Below are 16,910 nucleotides of genomic sequence, written 5' to 3'. Positions count from 1 at the left end.
AAAGCTTATTTCCATGTATTTTATTTCCATGTACACCTTTTATCAGACAAGTCCGTTCAAAAAAGGATTCTCCAAAATTCAATACGATGCAAAAATTAACTCATCTAGTGTTTGCAATCCAAATTTCATTCTGCATTTTCATGTCAAATCATCAGTTTCATCTTCATTTGTGATGTGGACTTCTGCAATAGTGTGCCTGAAGCAAGTGCTCAGATTATTTCTGCATAACTCTTCCTCATCACTGGGAGAAAGAACAAACTCTGTGTTCCTCTGCTCCTTCCTGTGTTGTCCTTCAGAATGGATTTCATTTCTGTAAAAATTTCATTCTGTTCTTCCTTGTAGAGTGAAAGCAACACAATGAAAAATATCAGTGCTTACGAATGTTCATTATTGCTTTTTCTGTAGTTCTACTTTTGGTATCTATCTGGCAACAAGATGACAATTCCAGGTGGAAGGGATTCCACTGCAATGCTTCTTCCCTCAGCTGTTCTCTGTGTGAGTTTCATTCCATCTCTCTCCAGTGGAATCCTTCCTGACAACCTTCTTAGTATGCATATAGTTGTTGTCCAATTTTAGATAAAAGGTCTTCTTTAATTGGGGGAAATTGTGAGCTAATCTCTGAGAGTGTATTATCCATACTCGGTCTTTGTATACCATTTAGCTTTCTCAGGAGTATGGGATAGATTGTGTAACACACTGGGTGGTATACAAGTTATGGGAAAAAAAGGTAGATTTGTGGAAGATCTTACATAGTGTGATTACTGGGAAAATGCACACTCCATAGCAAGTTTACTAAGAAAAATCAGAAGGTAATATGTTTTTCAATCTCAGTAAGCCATTCAGGATAAAACCAGAAACCACCAAGATAAGTCCATGGAGGGATCATACCTTCACAGAAGGTCAGACTCTAATAATCCTAGGCCCTTTTTACCCACAGGTCAGACAACAATATGAGCAGGGTTTTCCTGTCAACCTCCATGCACACAGTTCCCCTTAAAGCTCTAACTTTCCCACAAGTACTAGTTTTATTTTCATTTTTTGGTGTTCTTTCCCAGAATGTGATCATCCACCTGATACCACCATCTACTATTCAATCCTATATCCAGTCTATAGTAGTAGACTGAATTTGATCAAGTCAGGTAACAATATCAGCATCCATCAGCACACAGAAAAGGGTATTTCGAGTTGGTGTCTCATGAACTCATAGTTTATTTGCAATCTATTGATATTGGATACAGTATTTTAATGTTGCTTCCATGTCTTGAAGATTGGATAATATTCTTTTCTTCTTCCTTCCTTCCTTTGTTTCTTTCTTTCTTTCTTTCTTTCTTTCTTTCTTTCTTTCTTTCTTTCTTTCTTTCTTTCTTTCTTTCTTTCTTTCGTTCTTTCTTTTTCTGGGTCATTGAGCTTGAACCCAACCTGGGTCCTTTCCCTGAGCTCTTCAGTTCAAGGCTACCACCCCATCCCTAGTCTGGGTCTGGTCCCTGAGCTCTTCAAGTCAAGGCTACTGCCCTACCATTGAGCCAGGCCTCCTCTACATTTTCTAGACATTAATTGGAGATTAAACTCTCAGGTCTTTTAGTCCATGCTGATTTTGATCGTTGATCCTCAGATCTCAGCCTCTTGAGTAGGTAGGATTAAAGGTATTAGCCATCTCACCCAGCTGGATAAAGTTTCTTTTTCTTTTTTTTTTTTTTTGCCAATCCTGGGCTTCAGCTTAGGGCACTGATTTTGGACTTTCTCACTGCTAGCCCTTTACATCTTGATCCTCAGCAACACTTTGGCTTTTTTTGTATGTATGTGATATCGAGGAATTAAACTCTGGTCTTGGTGCATGCTAGGCAAGCACTCTACCACTAGGTCAACCCCCGGCCCCTGGATACAGTTTCTCATAGTCTTAGCCTCATAGCCTTGAAGGTGAAATTTTCTTTCCTTTTGTTGAAATAATGTACATGTTTTTATGTGTTTGGGGGACTTCTCCCTCAGTTTCTGTTTTCAAAGCCAGCACCATTCTACCATGAATGCAACAGCACTACTTTGTAGTTCTGGGCAACTCATGGGAGGTAAGATTCTCCCAGACATTCTTTCCCAGGCTGATTTCAAACCCTGATATTTAGATCTTAGCATGCAACGTAGCTAGGATTACAGTCAGGATGCTGTTGTAATACTGAACTATTGTTTCCGAAAGAATCTCCTGTTGTATTAAAGATGAAGTTTTCACTCATTGTATATAAGTCATTACTTCTGGGAAGGGCCCATCCAGTTAGTCTTCAAAGTCAGAATTGCATGCTCAAAAATCCTTTACGGAATCACTCAGTTAAGTTATTATAGTGTAAACTACAGAAAAAGGGGAGAAGAAGATAGGAAGCTGAGAATTAGGACCACGACTTCCCATGCAAAAGGAAACTGGTGGGAAAGGGTAGTGTGGTTCATATTCCCAGAGCTGATTCCATTGCCATGGGGAAGAAGGATGTGCATCCATTCCTGAGGCCTCACCACCTGAGAGGAAGAGGAGAGAGGCATCACATGCACTCAACACACTGTGGGTGTCCTCATGGTATAGACTGCTAATACACACACACCACATGTAGAAGGAGTACATGAATCATGAATTGCCAGGTGACTTCCCAGGATCTAATGTGTGCCATGGACTCTTCCTGGAAGGAAAGTACATGAATCTCTGTTAAAGACACCCCATGCATGGTCATGGCTGATGTCTACTGTACACTGGGAATTATTTGTGCCTTCATTTATGAATGATTTCTGGATATCTGTCCATGGGATAAGAGTTTGTAAATAGCACATTGTCCATGGTCCCAGAAATTCCCCACCAATCCAACTACAGAAGGCTTTCTGTCCCACACACTATGTCCTCTTGTCCCCAAGTGATGGGAACCAATGTGGACACAAAAGTCAGTTTTGAGGGGTGCTATTTCCACAAGGTCCACACCCACACCACCATGACATCATGGTTCAAAGTTTGCTGGGGGCAGGAAAATCTGAAGAAAGTCTTATCTCCAATGAACAACTCCGAAAACCTTTTTTCATTTTGAAGCTTTTCAGGTGAGGGTTTTTGACAGGCCAAATCTGATGTAAAGAAATATTTCAAACCCAAGGAAATCATTTCAAGATACCCTCAGGTAAGGGGAAGTGAGGAGAAAACAGGTGCCTTGCTCCTAAGAGTGAAAAAGGGTCCTCAGGTTGCCATCGGGTAGCCAGGCTTTCAAAAAGTTCAGCAAGAAAGTGGACACAATTTTGACATGTCCCTGGCTGGACAACTTGGTTGTTTGACCTCTGTTGACTTGTAATTAATAAGTTCATCACTGTTAGTTTCTATCTACAAGTGGGCAGAAAGAAAAAGGCTTTTAATAATACATTCCTCAATAGAGACTAGAAAATAAATAAATAAATCATAATAAATAAGCCACAAACAACATAAACAAATTAATAACAAGGGAATAATTTGTCTCCTCCTGCTTTTTGGTTTTGTTTATTGCCAGTCTTGGAGCTTAAATTTAGGACCTGAGCACTGTCCTTGCACATTCTCCCTCCATCTCTGTCTCTGTCTCTCTGTCTATGTCTCTCCCTCTCTCTTGAGAGCTGTAGGCCCTGTCTCTCTCTCTCTCTCTCTCTGGCTCTATCTGTCTCTCTGTCTCTGTCTGTGTCTCTCTCTGTCTCTCTCTCTATATATATATATAACTATCTCTCTCTCTCTCTCTCTCTCTCTCTCTCTCTCTCTCTCTCTCTCTCTCTCTCTCTCTCTCTCTCTCTAACTCTTCTTAGTCGTGAGGCTTGAGCTTGGCCTGGGCACTGTCCTTGGACACTTTTTTAGCTCATGGCTAATTCTCTTCCACATGAGCCACAGCTACTTCTGGCTTTTTCTATGCATATGGTACCAAAGAATCGAACAAAGGACCTTGTGCATGCTAGGCAAGCACTTTACCACTTGGCCAACTCCCGACCCCTGTCCTTGGTTTTTTTCAAGGATAGACTTATATGTAACACTTTAACCTCAGCACCACTTTGAGTTTTTTCTATGTATGTGGTAATTGAGGAATCAAATTCAGGTCATTGTGAATGCTAGGCAAACACTCTACCACTAGGCCAAACTTTCAGCACTCTGTTTTTATATTTTTAAGATAATTTTCTCAGCAGAGAGAATCCAGCCAGATTTCTTCCCATCCTATGTAGTTCTGAAAATCAGATAGGTATTATTATTGTTCTGGATTTCCTGGAGAAATGCAAACTTAAAGAACAAATAATTATTAAGAACAAAGAAAACAATCAAGAACTTAGGAAAATGGAGCAATGGATGTGGGTGTTTGTGTGATTTTAGGGTCATGATATATTGTTTTTCTGGAAGAGTTAATCGTGAAAGAGGATTACAGAAGCCACGTATGTCCTTTTTTCCTGAGATCGTTGCCTGAAGAAGTATGGCAGGGTTTGTGCAGGAAATCTGCAGTCATAATGGATCATCTAGGCCCTCAGGAAACTTTGAGTCAATTCTCCAAGGAACGCATACTGACAGAAGTCCTGCTTTTGCTTGTTTATCATAGTTGTAGGACTTTCTACCTGATTAAACCTTACTTCATCTCATACACAAAATGCCAACGATTTTGAACACATTTCATTTAAGACTATAACCTGTTCAAACTGAAGTTGCTAGAGAAAAGAAGATAGCTTCCCCCCACCCCAAAAGTAAACAAATAAACATTAAAACATAAGGGCTACCTTGAACTAAAGAATCTTAAGAATCATAAATCTAAGGCCAGGAGCATGGCCTAGTGATAGAATGCTTTCCTGCAGAGATCCTGTGTTTGATTCCACAATACCATATATACAGGAAAAGCCAGAAGTGGTGCTGTGGCTCAAGTGATAGAGTGCCAGTTTGAAAGAGCTTGAGGACAGTGCCTAGACCCTGAGTTCAAGCCCCAGGTCTGGTAAAAAAAAATAATTGTTTTAAAAATCACAACCCTAGCAGAGTACGGTTGCTCATGCCTATAATCCTAGCTATTCAGGAGGCTGAGATCTGACGATGAGAATTCAAAGCCACCCCGGACACTAAAGACCATGAGACTCATTTCAAATTAAGCGGTAGAAAACCAGAGATGCTGTGGCTCCAGTGGTAGGGCAGTATTCTTGAGCTGAAGAGATCTGGGACCAGGGCACAGGCCTAGGGTTCAAGCCACACCACAGATCAAAAAAAAGAGAAAAAAATCTTAAATCTACAAATGAAAGATAAGGCTAAAAACATCCTGCAAAAGAATGGAGACAAAGAGCCAGGAGTGTGGCTCAGTGGTGTAGTGCTTACCTAGCATTTAGGAAGTCCTGGTTACTGGATACCACAAACATAAAAAATGCTTGTAGAGGTGTTCTGGTTCAAGTGGGAGAGCACTAGTCTTAAGGAAGCTCAAGGACAATGTGCAGACAGTGAGTTCAAGTGCCAGCACTGGCAAAAATTTAAATTTTTTCTCTACCAGACGTGGGGCTTGAACTCAGGGCCTGAGCATTGTTGTTGGTCTTTTCTTAAGGCTAGAGCTCTAGCACACGAGGCAAAGCACCTCTTTCAGCTTTTTTCTATGTACATGGTACTGAGGAATCGAACCCAGGTCTTCATGCATGCTAGGCAAGCACTCTACTACTAGGACAAATGCCTGGCCCCCAAAAATGATAAAATCATAAAAAAATAATAAACTGAGACAAAGAGGTGGACTTAGTTTGTAGGACTTTCTGTTTGTTTTTTTCTAATAGTATTTGTGGTCATGTCTGTTACTTGCAAAAAGTACACTGATGTCTCTGTACAACACAGAATGGTGCTGGCTTGTACTAATCACTTTCTTTTTGGATTTTTAAAATGAAATATTTCTTACAAAAGGCATGAATAGCATTAAGTGTAAATTAGAAATAACAACCACCATGGAGCATTTCCCCTCTCTCCAGTATGAATAACTGACAAAGGACATCATTCACTCCACTAAACTTTCTCTCAATTCTCATCTAATTAATGAAGTAGAAGTTCACAGGGCATGCAAAAGCCAAGCAGGATATTTGTTAGGAAATTCAAATAAAGCCGGGTGCTGGGAAGCCATTGGTTGGCTCCTGAGCAGGGCCCACAGAGCCATGGCTTGAAAAGAGGAATGGAGAGAGATTCTCCCATCACAGCTGCTCTGAGCTGAAGGAAGACCAGTGCCTGGAGCAGGATGAAGACTCTCCTAATCACCCTTCTCTGTGGCCTGACTTATGCCCAGTATGAAGATTTCCAACCTGAACAGGTACCATGGGTACAATTATCTGTAAATGTATCTCTCTGTCTCTCAGTCCATCTTTAGTTTCTATGCATATGTCACAATTTATCAACCCACAAGTCCCATCCTAAGACGATCTCTGTACTTAACTATTCTATGGACATGGGACAATGAATATTCAAAATGATCAGAGATGGAGGGGAGGAAGATGTGGGATTGGCAGGACCTCTGATGAAGTAGAGATTGCTTTCTGATGTTTTTAAAGTTGTTGGTGACCTTATGTGTTCATACAATGTATGTATGTATGTATGTATGTATGTATGTATGTATGTATGTATGTATATGCATATATTAGCCTGTCTGCCGACCTAACCACCTACTATCAACTTGATTACATTTTTTTGCCAGTCTCAGGGCTTGAACTGGGGGCCTGAGCATTGTTCTTGACCTTTACTCAAGGCTAGAACTCCATCACTTTAGCCACACCACCACTTCCAGGTCTCTGTGAGAGTGATACTGAGGAATCAAGCTCAGGTCTTCTTGCATGCTAGGGACCCATTTTACCCTGAGGCCACACTCCAGGGCATAGCCACCTATTGTCTACCTACCTACCTATTTTCTATCTATGTATCTCTCTGCCTATGTACCTACAGCTATATATCTATCTATCTTCCTATCTATTGAAGATCTATCTACCTACATTCCTATCTACTATCTGTCTATATACCTACCATCTATCTATATACAAATCTATCTATCTACCTATGTTTGTATGTACATATATATGTATGTATGGTCATATATGTAAGTGCATATGTATGTATATATGTATGTAATATGTATGTGTCTGTCTATCTATCTATCTATCTATCTATCTATCTATCTATCTATCTATCTGTCTATCTATCTGTATCTATCTATCTTCATCTATCTATCCATCCTGGTAACATTTTGCCAGTCCTAGAGCTTGGGTACTGGGCATTGGCCCTAAGCCTCTTTATTCTTGAAGCAAATATTCTACAGTTTAGTCAGAGCTCCATTCCCAGCCTTTACTTTTGAGTAGGTTATTGGAAATAGGAGTCTCACAAGGGCCTGAAAGGGGCTGGTTTTGAACCCCAAACATCAGGTTTCAGCCTCCCAAATACCTAGAATGGCAGGCAGAAGCCACCTGTGATCAGCTTGGTCTTGGCCCTCAGTGTGAGGATCAGGTTATTATTGCCAAGAGACAGGATATAGGGATTCCCAAGTGACACAGGGTCTAGGCAGCCACACACGTTGTGGGTTGGGGAGGCTGAGGCATCATCCTCTCACCTGCCCAAAGGCATGTTTCTCTTGTAGTCAGGGGCTTGGCGTACCTATGTCCTCATATCAAAGAACTCGGTGTTAATCGAAAGAGGTGGAATACTGAGGGTCCTTGTCCATAACATGAGCTGCGAGGGATTCTGTGATGAGTTAAACATCAGGTTCTACGTCAAGTGAGTAACAATACTTACACACATCTGCGTCTTCTAAATTTTCATTTTCATAGAGCACAGAGATGGTAAAATTTCAAAATGTAAGTCCATGGGGTTCATCGGTGGATACGGGATTTGAACTGATTTCTCCAGAACTCACTAAACACATAGGTGAAAATCACACATGCTAGGTAAGAAGGCTCCAGTAGTTTAGCAGCCAGAAGTGAATCCCAGTCATTCCTCATAGATAAGCTAACCCAGAACAGGTGGCTCCTGCCTGTAAACTTAGGAAACTGAAGACTGAGGATAGTAGCTCTAAGTCATCTCCGACAGAAAATCAATGACACTTTGGCCAGGCACTGTCTCTGAGTCTCTCTGTTCTCAGGGTTGGTGCTCTATCACTTGAGTCACAGCACCACATCTGTATTTTCTGTGTATGTAATATTGAGGATTCAAACCTAGAGCTTCTTGCATGCTGGGCTAGCACTCTGCCACTAGGCCATGCTCCTGACTTCTGACAGACTATTTTGCTGTTGTGATTGGTGGTAAGGCTTCAACTCAGGGCCTGGGTGCTGTACCTGAGCTTTTACCTTCAAGGCTAATGTTCTGTCAGTTTGAACCACCTCGGTGGTTCACTGCAGATAAGAATCTCAGCGACTTTCCTGTCCTGGGATGGGGTTCAACATACTATCATTAGATCTCAAGTTTGTGAGTATCTAGAATGACTGGTGTGAGCCACTCACATCTGACAGACACATTTTGACACACAGCAACCAGTCATTAATCAACAAGGAATGACTCCCCCATCACACAGAAATAAATCCCACATAATTGCCCAGGGCAGAAACTTCATACACTGCAAGGAAACCAGGAAAAGTATAGAACACCACTGGCTCATGCCTGTCATCTTAGCTATACAAGAGGTAGAAATGACCATGGTTCAAAGCCAGCCAGGACAGGAAAATCTATGAGACACTTATCTCCAATGAACCACCAGAAACCTGGAAGTAAAGCTGTGGGTCAAGTGGTAGAGAATCAAATAGGGGAAATCTCACCTGCGTTGTAGCATTTGGAGTTTTGACATATGGATAACGTGTGGGTATGGGTGAGTAAGAACACACAAGTAATCCACAGGTTGTGTCTTCTTGTGTTTATCTCCCTCAGGCAGGAGGAAGAGTGCCTGGAATACAGAGTGGTGGCAGAAAGAATTAATGAATCCATCTACAAAGGAGTTTGTGAGTAGCCAGGGAATGGTAGAAGATTCATAGAAGAATTCAGACTACCTATTACTTCCTAACACATAACCAATCGCCCAGATCAAAGGGTTGTGATTTTTAAATAATTTCGTGTTCAGGATCACTTGGAGAATTCAAAAATGAAGCTGAAACCTTGAGATACATAGTCAGCAGTGTTTGATTTTGCTTTCAAATCTGCCATGTTTCATTCCAAGCTATAAAGGGATGATTCTCTAGATCTTTATACTTTCCCAGAGTCCCAACACTGTTGAGCACGTTGGAAAATAGAATGCACTCGTTCGATATATAATTTTTTAACAGTGATTGACATTGGTTGATTTGAAATGGATGGCAGGAGTGATGGAGTTGAAATCGATTGAGACTTCCAGAAATTTCTTCAGGGCAGGTGTTTTTCTGGCAGCCACTAGGTCATTCCCACTTCAGAAATACAAAAGGATGCATACCATTATTAGTATGCCCTAAGACACATATGCCAAATAATCATTAAATCGATAATAGGTAGAGCACTAATATTCTACCTGAAATGTAACATAATTAAGTGTTAGTTATGCTGACTAGATAACAATTAATTTCCTCAGTAAGAAGAAGAATGAGTTAGCAGTAGAGAATTATCGTTCTTTTAGATACATGTAATAAAAACATAGCTATACATACATATATGTATATATTATGTATACATTTAAATATATGTCTATGTATATGTGTATATTTGTGTGCATTAGTACATATGCATATAGGCCTATATGCATACACGTATACACATGCATGTATACACATATAGTATATTCATGTGCATACACACATACACAAACAACATACATATATTTTACATGTGTGTTTCCATGTATGCATCTCTGTGTGTCTATATAAACTTGCATATAATTACATTAGCATGAATGTATATATAAAATTTACATGTATGTAAATGAAGGATAAACCATTTGATTGTAAAATTCTTATTTTTTCAACAAAAAATTACTGTCGGGGTAATGTATAGAGCGGTTACAGTTACATTTGCCAGGTAGTAGGTGCATTACTTCTCACACATTGATAGCCCTTCTCATGTTTTGTCCCCATTTCCTCCTTCCATCCACTCCCAATCATCTTGTCTTCCCCGAGCCCTTTCCTATTTTAAATAAATAAATGTGTATACATTATACCAGGTAATAAAGTCAGTTGCAGTAACAATAAGAGATTAATCAAAGGACAAAAAAGAAGAGGAATAATACAGTACATTAAGAACAATAATCACACAAGATGAAACTCTTGTTCCCATATCCTAGAGTTCCTATATGACCTTATGCATCTAGATTTTGAGCTATTGTAATCTACTGCTAGGAGAGTCCTAGATGTGTACTCATTATTACAAATGAGGGAAAACTTTGAGCCTATATTCCATGGGTCTGGCTTACTTCACTTAATAAGGCTTTTTCCAAGTCTTTCCATTTCCTTAAAAATGGAGTATTGTCATTATTTCTGATGGTGGCATAGAATTCTATTGTGTATAAGTACCACATCTTCTTGATTCAATCATCTAGTAAAGGGTATCTGGTGCGGTTCCACATCATCGCTATGGGAAATAGTGGTGCAATGAACATCATTGTGCCAGAGGCTTTAATACATCCTTGTTTGTGGACATTTGGGTAAAAGACAAAGAATGGAATTGCTGGGTCATAGGAGAGCTCTGTGTTTCATCTTTAGAGGAAGAGTCATTCTGCTTTCCAGATGGTTGAAAAGTTCACACTCCCACCAACAGTGTAGTAGTGATCCCTCCTTGCCACATCCCAAAAATTATCTGTTGTTATCTCTTGATCATGGCAATTTTAACTATGGTGAGGTTGAATCTCAAGGTTGTTTGATGTGCATTTCTTTTATGGCCAGAGAGGTGGAGCATTTCTTCATGTGTCTATAGGCCTTCTTATTGCTTCTTGAGAGAAGTTGCTCTTTACATCTTTGGCCCATCTTTGAATAGAATGGTTGTTCCTTTGAAGATTTGTTTTGGAGAGATTCAATTTATTGAGCTATACATATATTTTAGATATGCAGCCCTTCTCTGTATCGATAGTGAATATCTTCTCCCACTCTATGAGCTTTCTATTTAACTTGCTAGCTATGTCTTTTGCCATAAAGGAGCTCTGCACTTTAAAGCAGTCCCATTGTTCCAAACTTTCTTTAATTTGTTGTGTTTCTGTGTCGTTTTATTTGTGTCAGTTCTGGGGATTGAACACAGGACTTAGGCTTGGTTCCTCAGATTTTATTTAATTAATGAATTTATTTGGACTGCTCTTGGCCTGAACCCTGGGCATCAGCACTGTCCATTAGCTTTTATTTATTTATTTATTTATTTATTTATTTATTTATTTATTTATTTATCTGGCCTGCTCATGGGATTGAACTTAGGTCCTGTGCACTGTCCCTGCTCCTCTTTGTGTTCCTTGCTAAGAGCTCTAGCAGAGCACAACTTGCACCATTTTCTGTACTGAGGAATGGAAACCAGGGCTTCATGTATGATAGGCAAACACACTTCTCCTGGGCCAAAAATTTGAATTTTTAAAAAAAATACAGAATATTTGAGTGGCATCAGCAACATTCTCCCCTAGACTGTCCTGTGTGTACATAGAGCATTCCATTTGTTGAGCTATGGGGATTCAAGAGGAGGCAGGGGTTAAATCCACACTTTGTAGATGGGATGGAAAAGTGTCTATCACCCACTGAATTAAAGTTAGCCTGCCATCAAACAGAACCAGCAGTCAATTACACTGAATCTTGAAATATTTCTTTTGCGTTGGCAGATGCAGGAGATAATTATTTCTACATCATCAGAAATACTGGTGATTTCCTGGTGTATAAAAATTTCTATCTGGGTGAGGACGGGAATGTCACAAAGCAGATTCTGGTGCTAGGTAAGTTGGGGCACTCCTGTCTTTAGGGACAACAAGGTTCATGCTCCCTCCTGGTGTATCACACAGCTGTGGGAAGGGTGTTCATTTGCTTATGTGTGCTCATGGTGTGCTCCATCGATCTTCCTGGGATGACAGGGGAGAATATTGAGAGTGAACTTGGGGCTCACACCTGTCATCCCAGCTTCTCAGAACGACGAGATATGAGGATCACAGTTCAGAGCCAGCCGGGGCAGGAAAGCTTGTGAGACTCTTATGTACAATAAACCACCAGGACACTGAAAGTGGAGTTGTGGCTCCCAGTGGTGGAGAGCCTTGGGTTTAATGTGGTCAAAGACCGCACCTAGGCCCTGAGTTCAAGCCTTAGGAAAAGGGAAAAATAAAATAAAATAAAATGAAATACACAAATAGCAGAGGGCATTGCAGCATGTGAGCTGGGAATCAAATCAACAATATTCTCAAGAAGGGGCCACTGTCTCCTTGTAGGAAAACCAGGCAGCATTCCAACTGAAGAGCAAAAGGAAGAGCTGCGCAGAATCCTGAAAGCAAACCACCTCTCAAGAGATAATGTTCAATATGTTTTGGAAGCAGGTGAATCACCATCATTCTTTCTACCTACTGCATACTATGAAGGCCATGGTTAATAATTCTTATCCTCTGTGGAGTTTTGATGCTCAGAGGACTGTCTGTCCTTAGAAAATGAGGAGATGGCTGAGACCCCTGGGATGTGTCCTCTGACCTTGGTTGCCTCCTTCTTTCTCTCTTTTCAGATGATTGCCCAGTCTAAGGACATTTCTGGGTGAGTAGAGATGGACACAGTTAAAGCTCTTCTCTGCCCAGGGCCTGAGTAATCGTCCAGACACAAATATTCCCATCTGAAGAGTGGCAGACACTTCAGTTTGTGTCATATAGAGTTTTAATATAAAATCCTGAAAAGATGACACAGGTATTGTGTTTATGGTAGCAATTTTAATGATATTTCCTAAATTAGTCGTTGCTATTATAAAGCAGGTGCCACCGTGGAATAATGGAAGTTTCTCCATTCAACAGTTTCATTTTGCTATCAAAAAATAGTAGTTTACTACTATTAATAAACTAGTACTTGACTAAAGTGTAGGAGATATATAGGGTGGTAGAGAGGTATGTAGATAGACAAATAAATAGATATATAGATATTTAAATTTTTGCTAAGCATGGCACAACTGGTCTCAAACACTTGGTTATCTTTCCTCTGTCCCTGGGTTAGCTGGGATCCCAGTCAACACTTTAATGAGATTTTACAATTATATTTCCAATGTCAGTACGGTGGAGTTGGTGTCAGACATCACGTGTTTCCTTTGTCTTCTCTGACAATCTCGTAGATGCTGGGGACATTGGGAGGACAGGGACACCATTCTCTCTCACGGTATTACGGTCATCACATCCAAGACAACGAGACCTCATTTCTCAAATCTGTGTTGTTTCCTTTGTGTGAATTCACGGAGTCTCCTCTATCACTTGCCTTCTTTATCTCTTCCTCTCCCCTAACCATAATAGTTCTCAGAATGATTGAAATAAACTGATTTTCTGGCATATATTTCTACCTTAAAGAAATCTGTATTCCTTGGGCCATGTCCAGCCATTCCACAATAGAGTAGATTCCAAAAGGATATTCTAGAAGAAATTCTAGAAGAAAACAATATGACTTCCTGATCTTTCATACCCATAGGCCTAGGAATGTACATTTTTGGTCTTACTATGCTATTTTAAAATGTATCTTTAGGGGCCTGTATCATGTCCAAGTGTATTTTCTTTGTTTTTTTTGTGCTGATTTTTGGATTTTTTCGTACCATTCGGTGTATTTACTTATAGATTCATATACACATTCTAGATACCATATACAGATGTGTATAATTTGTGCAATGTTTGTTTCTCTGGGTCTTGATATTATTTCTCCTGAATATTTGTATTTAGTGACAAAAGGTACAATGGCCATCTTTCCAATGGAAGTAGAATCGCACTGGGCATCTATGACACATTTTCTTAATCCATCTGTCCATTGAGGGGCCTCTGGGCTGACTCCACTTCATGGCTGCAGTAAACAGTGGTGTCATGCTATGACACCAAGATATGATAACACAGAACTCCAGGCATTCACACACAGAGTCAGGAGCATGGCCTAGTGGAAGAGTGCACACTTAGCATTCATGAAGATCTGCTTTCAATTCCATTGTTGCACATACACAGTAAAAGCCTCAAGTGGCACTGTGGTTCAAGTGATAGAGCACTAGCCTCAAGCTAGAGAGCTCCAAGATAGTGTCAGGCTCTGACTTCAATTCCCATGATTGACAAAGGAAAAAAAACCTTTTATTCATATAGAGTGAGAAATCTGTGTTCTCTATGATGTTGCTTCAATGGTTGCGAATCAAATTACAAATCTTATAGAAATTGTTGTTCACATAGGTAGCCATAATAGAAACCTGAAATAGCAACCCACGAAGTCTCCTTTCTTTGTTTTTTTTTTTAAGTAACAATTTCCAGACATCATCAAATGATCCCCCAGGGTTTCTTCCACTCACCCAATGCTCTAGGTCTTTCTGGAGGAACTGAGTATTGTCAACACACCGTCACCTAAAACAAAAAACTCTACAAAGAGCTGTTCACCCTGCAAAAGTTGTTAGACCTTGTCTGATTGAATTCATGTGCAACACAAATATTTTGGAAAAATAGACGTGTTAGGGCTGCCAGGGGCAACCTATTTTCTTATTATCTTGGGGACTAGTGATAATATAGTTTGCTTATGGCTATACAACCAGCACAAAGGGTGCAAAACCAGCTGTGCTCCCCACACAATACCACTAACAGTTTTCCTGAAGAGTTCTTTGTCTGCATTGTCTTCATGTACACTTGGTACAGACTGGAAGTGTGGCTGGCTCAAATAAACCACATGGCAATTTCCTTTCTCCAACCATTAAAGAATCTCTCTCTCTCTCTCTCTCTCTCTCTCTCTCTCTCTCTCTCTCTCTCTCTCTCTCTCTCTCTCTCTCTCTCTCCTCTCTCTCTCTCTCTTCCTCTCTGTGTGTCTCTCTCTTCTTAGTTTCTTTATTCATTCATTTATTTATATGTTATTAATTTTCCATCCTGGCCCTTGAACTCAGGATCTAGGCATTGCCCTTAACTTTAGCTGCTGCATAAACCACTGCTGCTGCTAGGATCTCCTCCCCCTCCTCCTCCATCTCCTCCCTCTCCTCCCCCCCCCTCCTCCTCCTCCTCCTCCTCCTCCTCCTCCTCCTCCTCCTCCTCCTTCTTCTTCTTCTTCTTCTTCTTCTTCTTCTTCTTCTTCCTCTGCTTAAGGCAAGCATTTTGACTCTTGAGCCACAGTAACACTTCCAGCTTTTTCTGTGGTTCAGGTAATGAGGAATTGAACCCAGGGAATTGGGCATGCTGGGTAAGCATTACACCACTAAGCAATGCTCCCAGTCCTCTTACAGCATGCTTCTAGGTATTTCTGCATCATATCACACACCTTCACCCCTGCGTCGGCTAGAAGTACACTCTTGGAAAATGTGTTCAATACTGTCATATCCACAGAGTCCAGTGAATTCCTGGGAGATGGATGCTTTCTCCAATTTCATATTGCTATTTCATGTTATTTTTTTATTTATATTTTTATTTTGTTGGTCCTGGTCCTCGAATTTAGGGCCTGGGCACTGAATCCCAGGAACCACTGAGATAAGGACACATTGGGCTGGTTCTTTATCTTTGACTGCATTACTACAGCAAATCAGACTCCCATCACTGTAGGGCTTTATCAGGCCCATATCAGAAAATAACACCACCATGATTTTCTAGTCAAACTCCATGCACACAGCTCTCCACATGGAACCGAGTTTTGAAAAGTACAATGCTGACATTGTGTGGATGACCTTTCCCAGAATGGAGCAATCTGCCTTATATTATTACCACCTTCTGGTCAATTCAAAAGCCAGTCTATACCAGTAGATGGAATGTGGTCAAGCCAGCAGACAATGTCAGTTGGACATTTTCTATCAACAAGGCTGCAGAAGGAAGGGGATCAGAACTGGTACCCCAGCCTCATAGTGTACTCAGAATCTATAGAGGTTGCATGCAGTATGTAAATGTAGCCTTCATGTTTTGAAGGTTAGATATAGTTTCTTAATGTAGCCTCAGAATCTTGAAGGTGAAAGTTCTTTCATTTTGTTGAAGTACTGTAGTTGTTTTTGTATGTTTCGGGGCATTCTCTTTCAGGTTCTGTGGTCAATCCAGCACCATTCTACTGTGAAAGCAATAGCACTGATTGGTTGTTCAGGTGACTCATGGGAGATTACAGTCTCCCTGACTTTCCTGCCAAGGCTGACTTCAAACCCTGATATTTAAGCCTTATCATGCAGAGTACATAGGATTACAGTCATGAAGCTGCTGTTATTCTAAATTATTGCTTCCAAAAGAACCTCCTGTTGTATTAAAGATGTACTTTTCACTCATTGTATTGGAGTCAATCTTCAGAGTCAGATTGTATGCTCAAAATCAATTATTGAAACACTCAGTTAAAGAATGATAACATAATTTTCTAGCGAAGAGGAGAAGGAGATAGGCAGGCGAGAATCGGCTTCCTGAGGAAGAAGGAAACTCATGGGAAAGGGTAGGATGGTTCATGTTCCCAGAGATGATTCCATTGACATGGGAGGAACGATGTGCATCCATTCCTGAACCGCTCACCATCTGAGAGGAAGAGCAGAGAGGCATCATGCACACTCAACCCATTGTGGATATAATCATGGTGGAGACTGCTAATGCACACACACCATGAATAGAGGGATCGCACGCAATACAGATTGCCAAAGGCGACTTGCTAGGAAATAATCTGTGCCATTTCCTCTTCCTACAAGTCTTATTTTCCTAGGAATGGACATGGTTTCCATGAACCTAGGTCAGGGACACCCTGTCCTGGTCATGGCACATGTTGACTGTGTACTGGTAATAGATAGCAAACCACATGTACTCAGAAGTTAGCCGGTGATATTTCCATGGCTTCTACACTCACCCCACTTGGCC

At 40.6% G+C, this 16,910-nt stretch overlaps 1 protein-coding gene across 1 annotated transcript; it reads left to right on the top strand.

The window, feature by feature from the left end:
* The first annotated feature begins 6,200 nt into the window (after nt 1-6,200).
* LOC150064860 (odorant-binding protein-like) lies at nt 6,201-16,168 on the top strand. Its single transcript, XM_090329276.1, has 6 exons — nt 6,201-6,272; nt 7,584-7,720; nt 8,864-8,934; nt 11,748-11,858; nt 12,342-12,446; nt 16,104-16,168. Exons 1-6 carry the CDS (start codon nt 6,201-6,203, stop codon nt 16,166-16,168), a joined length of 561 nt encoding a protein of 186 aa, XP_090185402.1.
* Nucleotides 16,169-16,910: the final 742 nt, after the last annotated feature.

This window comes from Megascapheus bottae, chromosome 3 (assembly GCF_031878675.1).
Source record: "Megascapheus bottae isolate mThoBot1 chromosome 3, mThoBot2.hap1, whole genome shotgun sequence".
NCBI lineage: Eukaryota > Metazoa > Chordata > Mammalia > Rodentia > Geomyidae > Megascapheus > Megascapheus bottae.
Note: the sequence above shows the minus strand (reverse complement) of the source record. Positions and strands in the feature narration are given on the sequence as shown.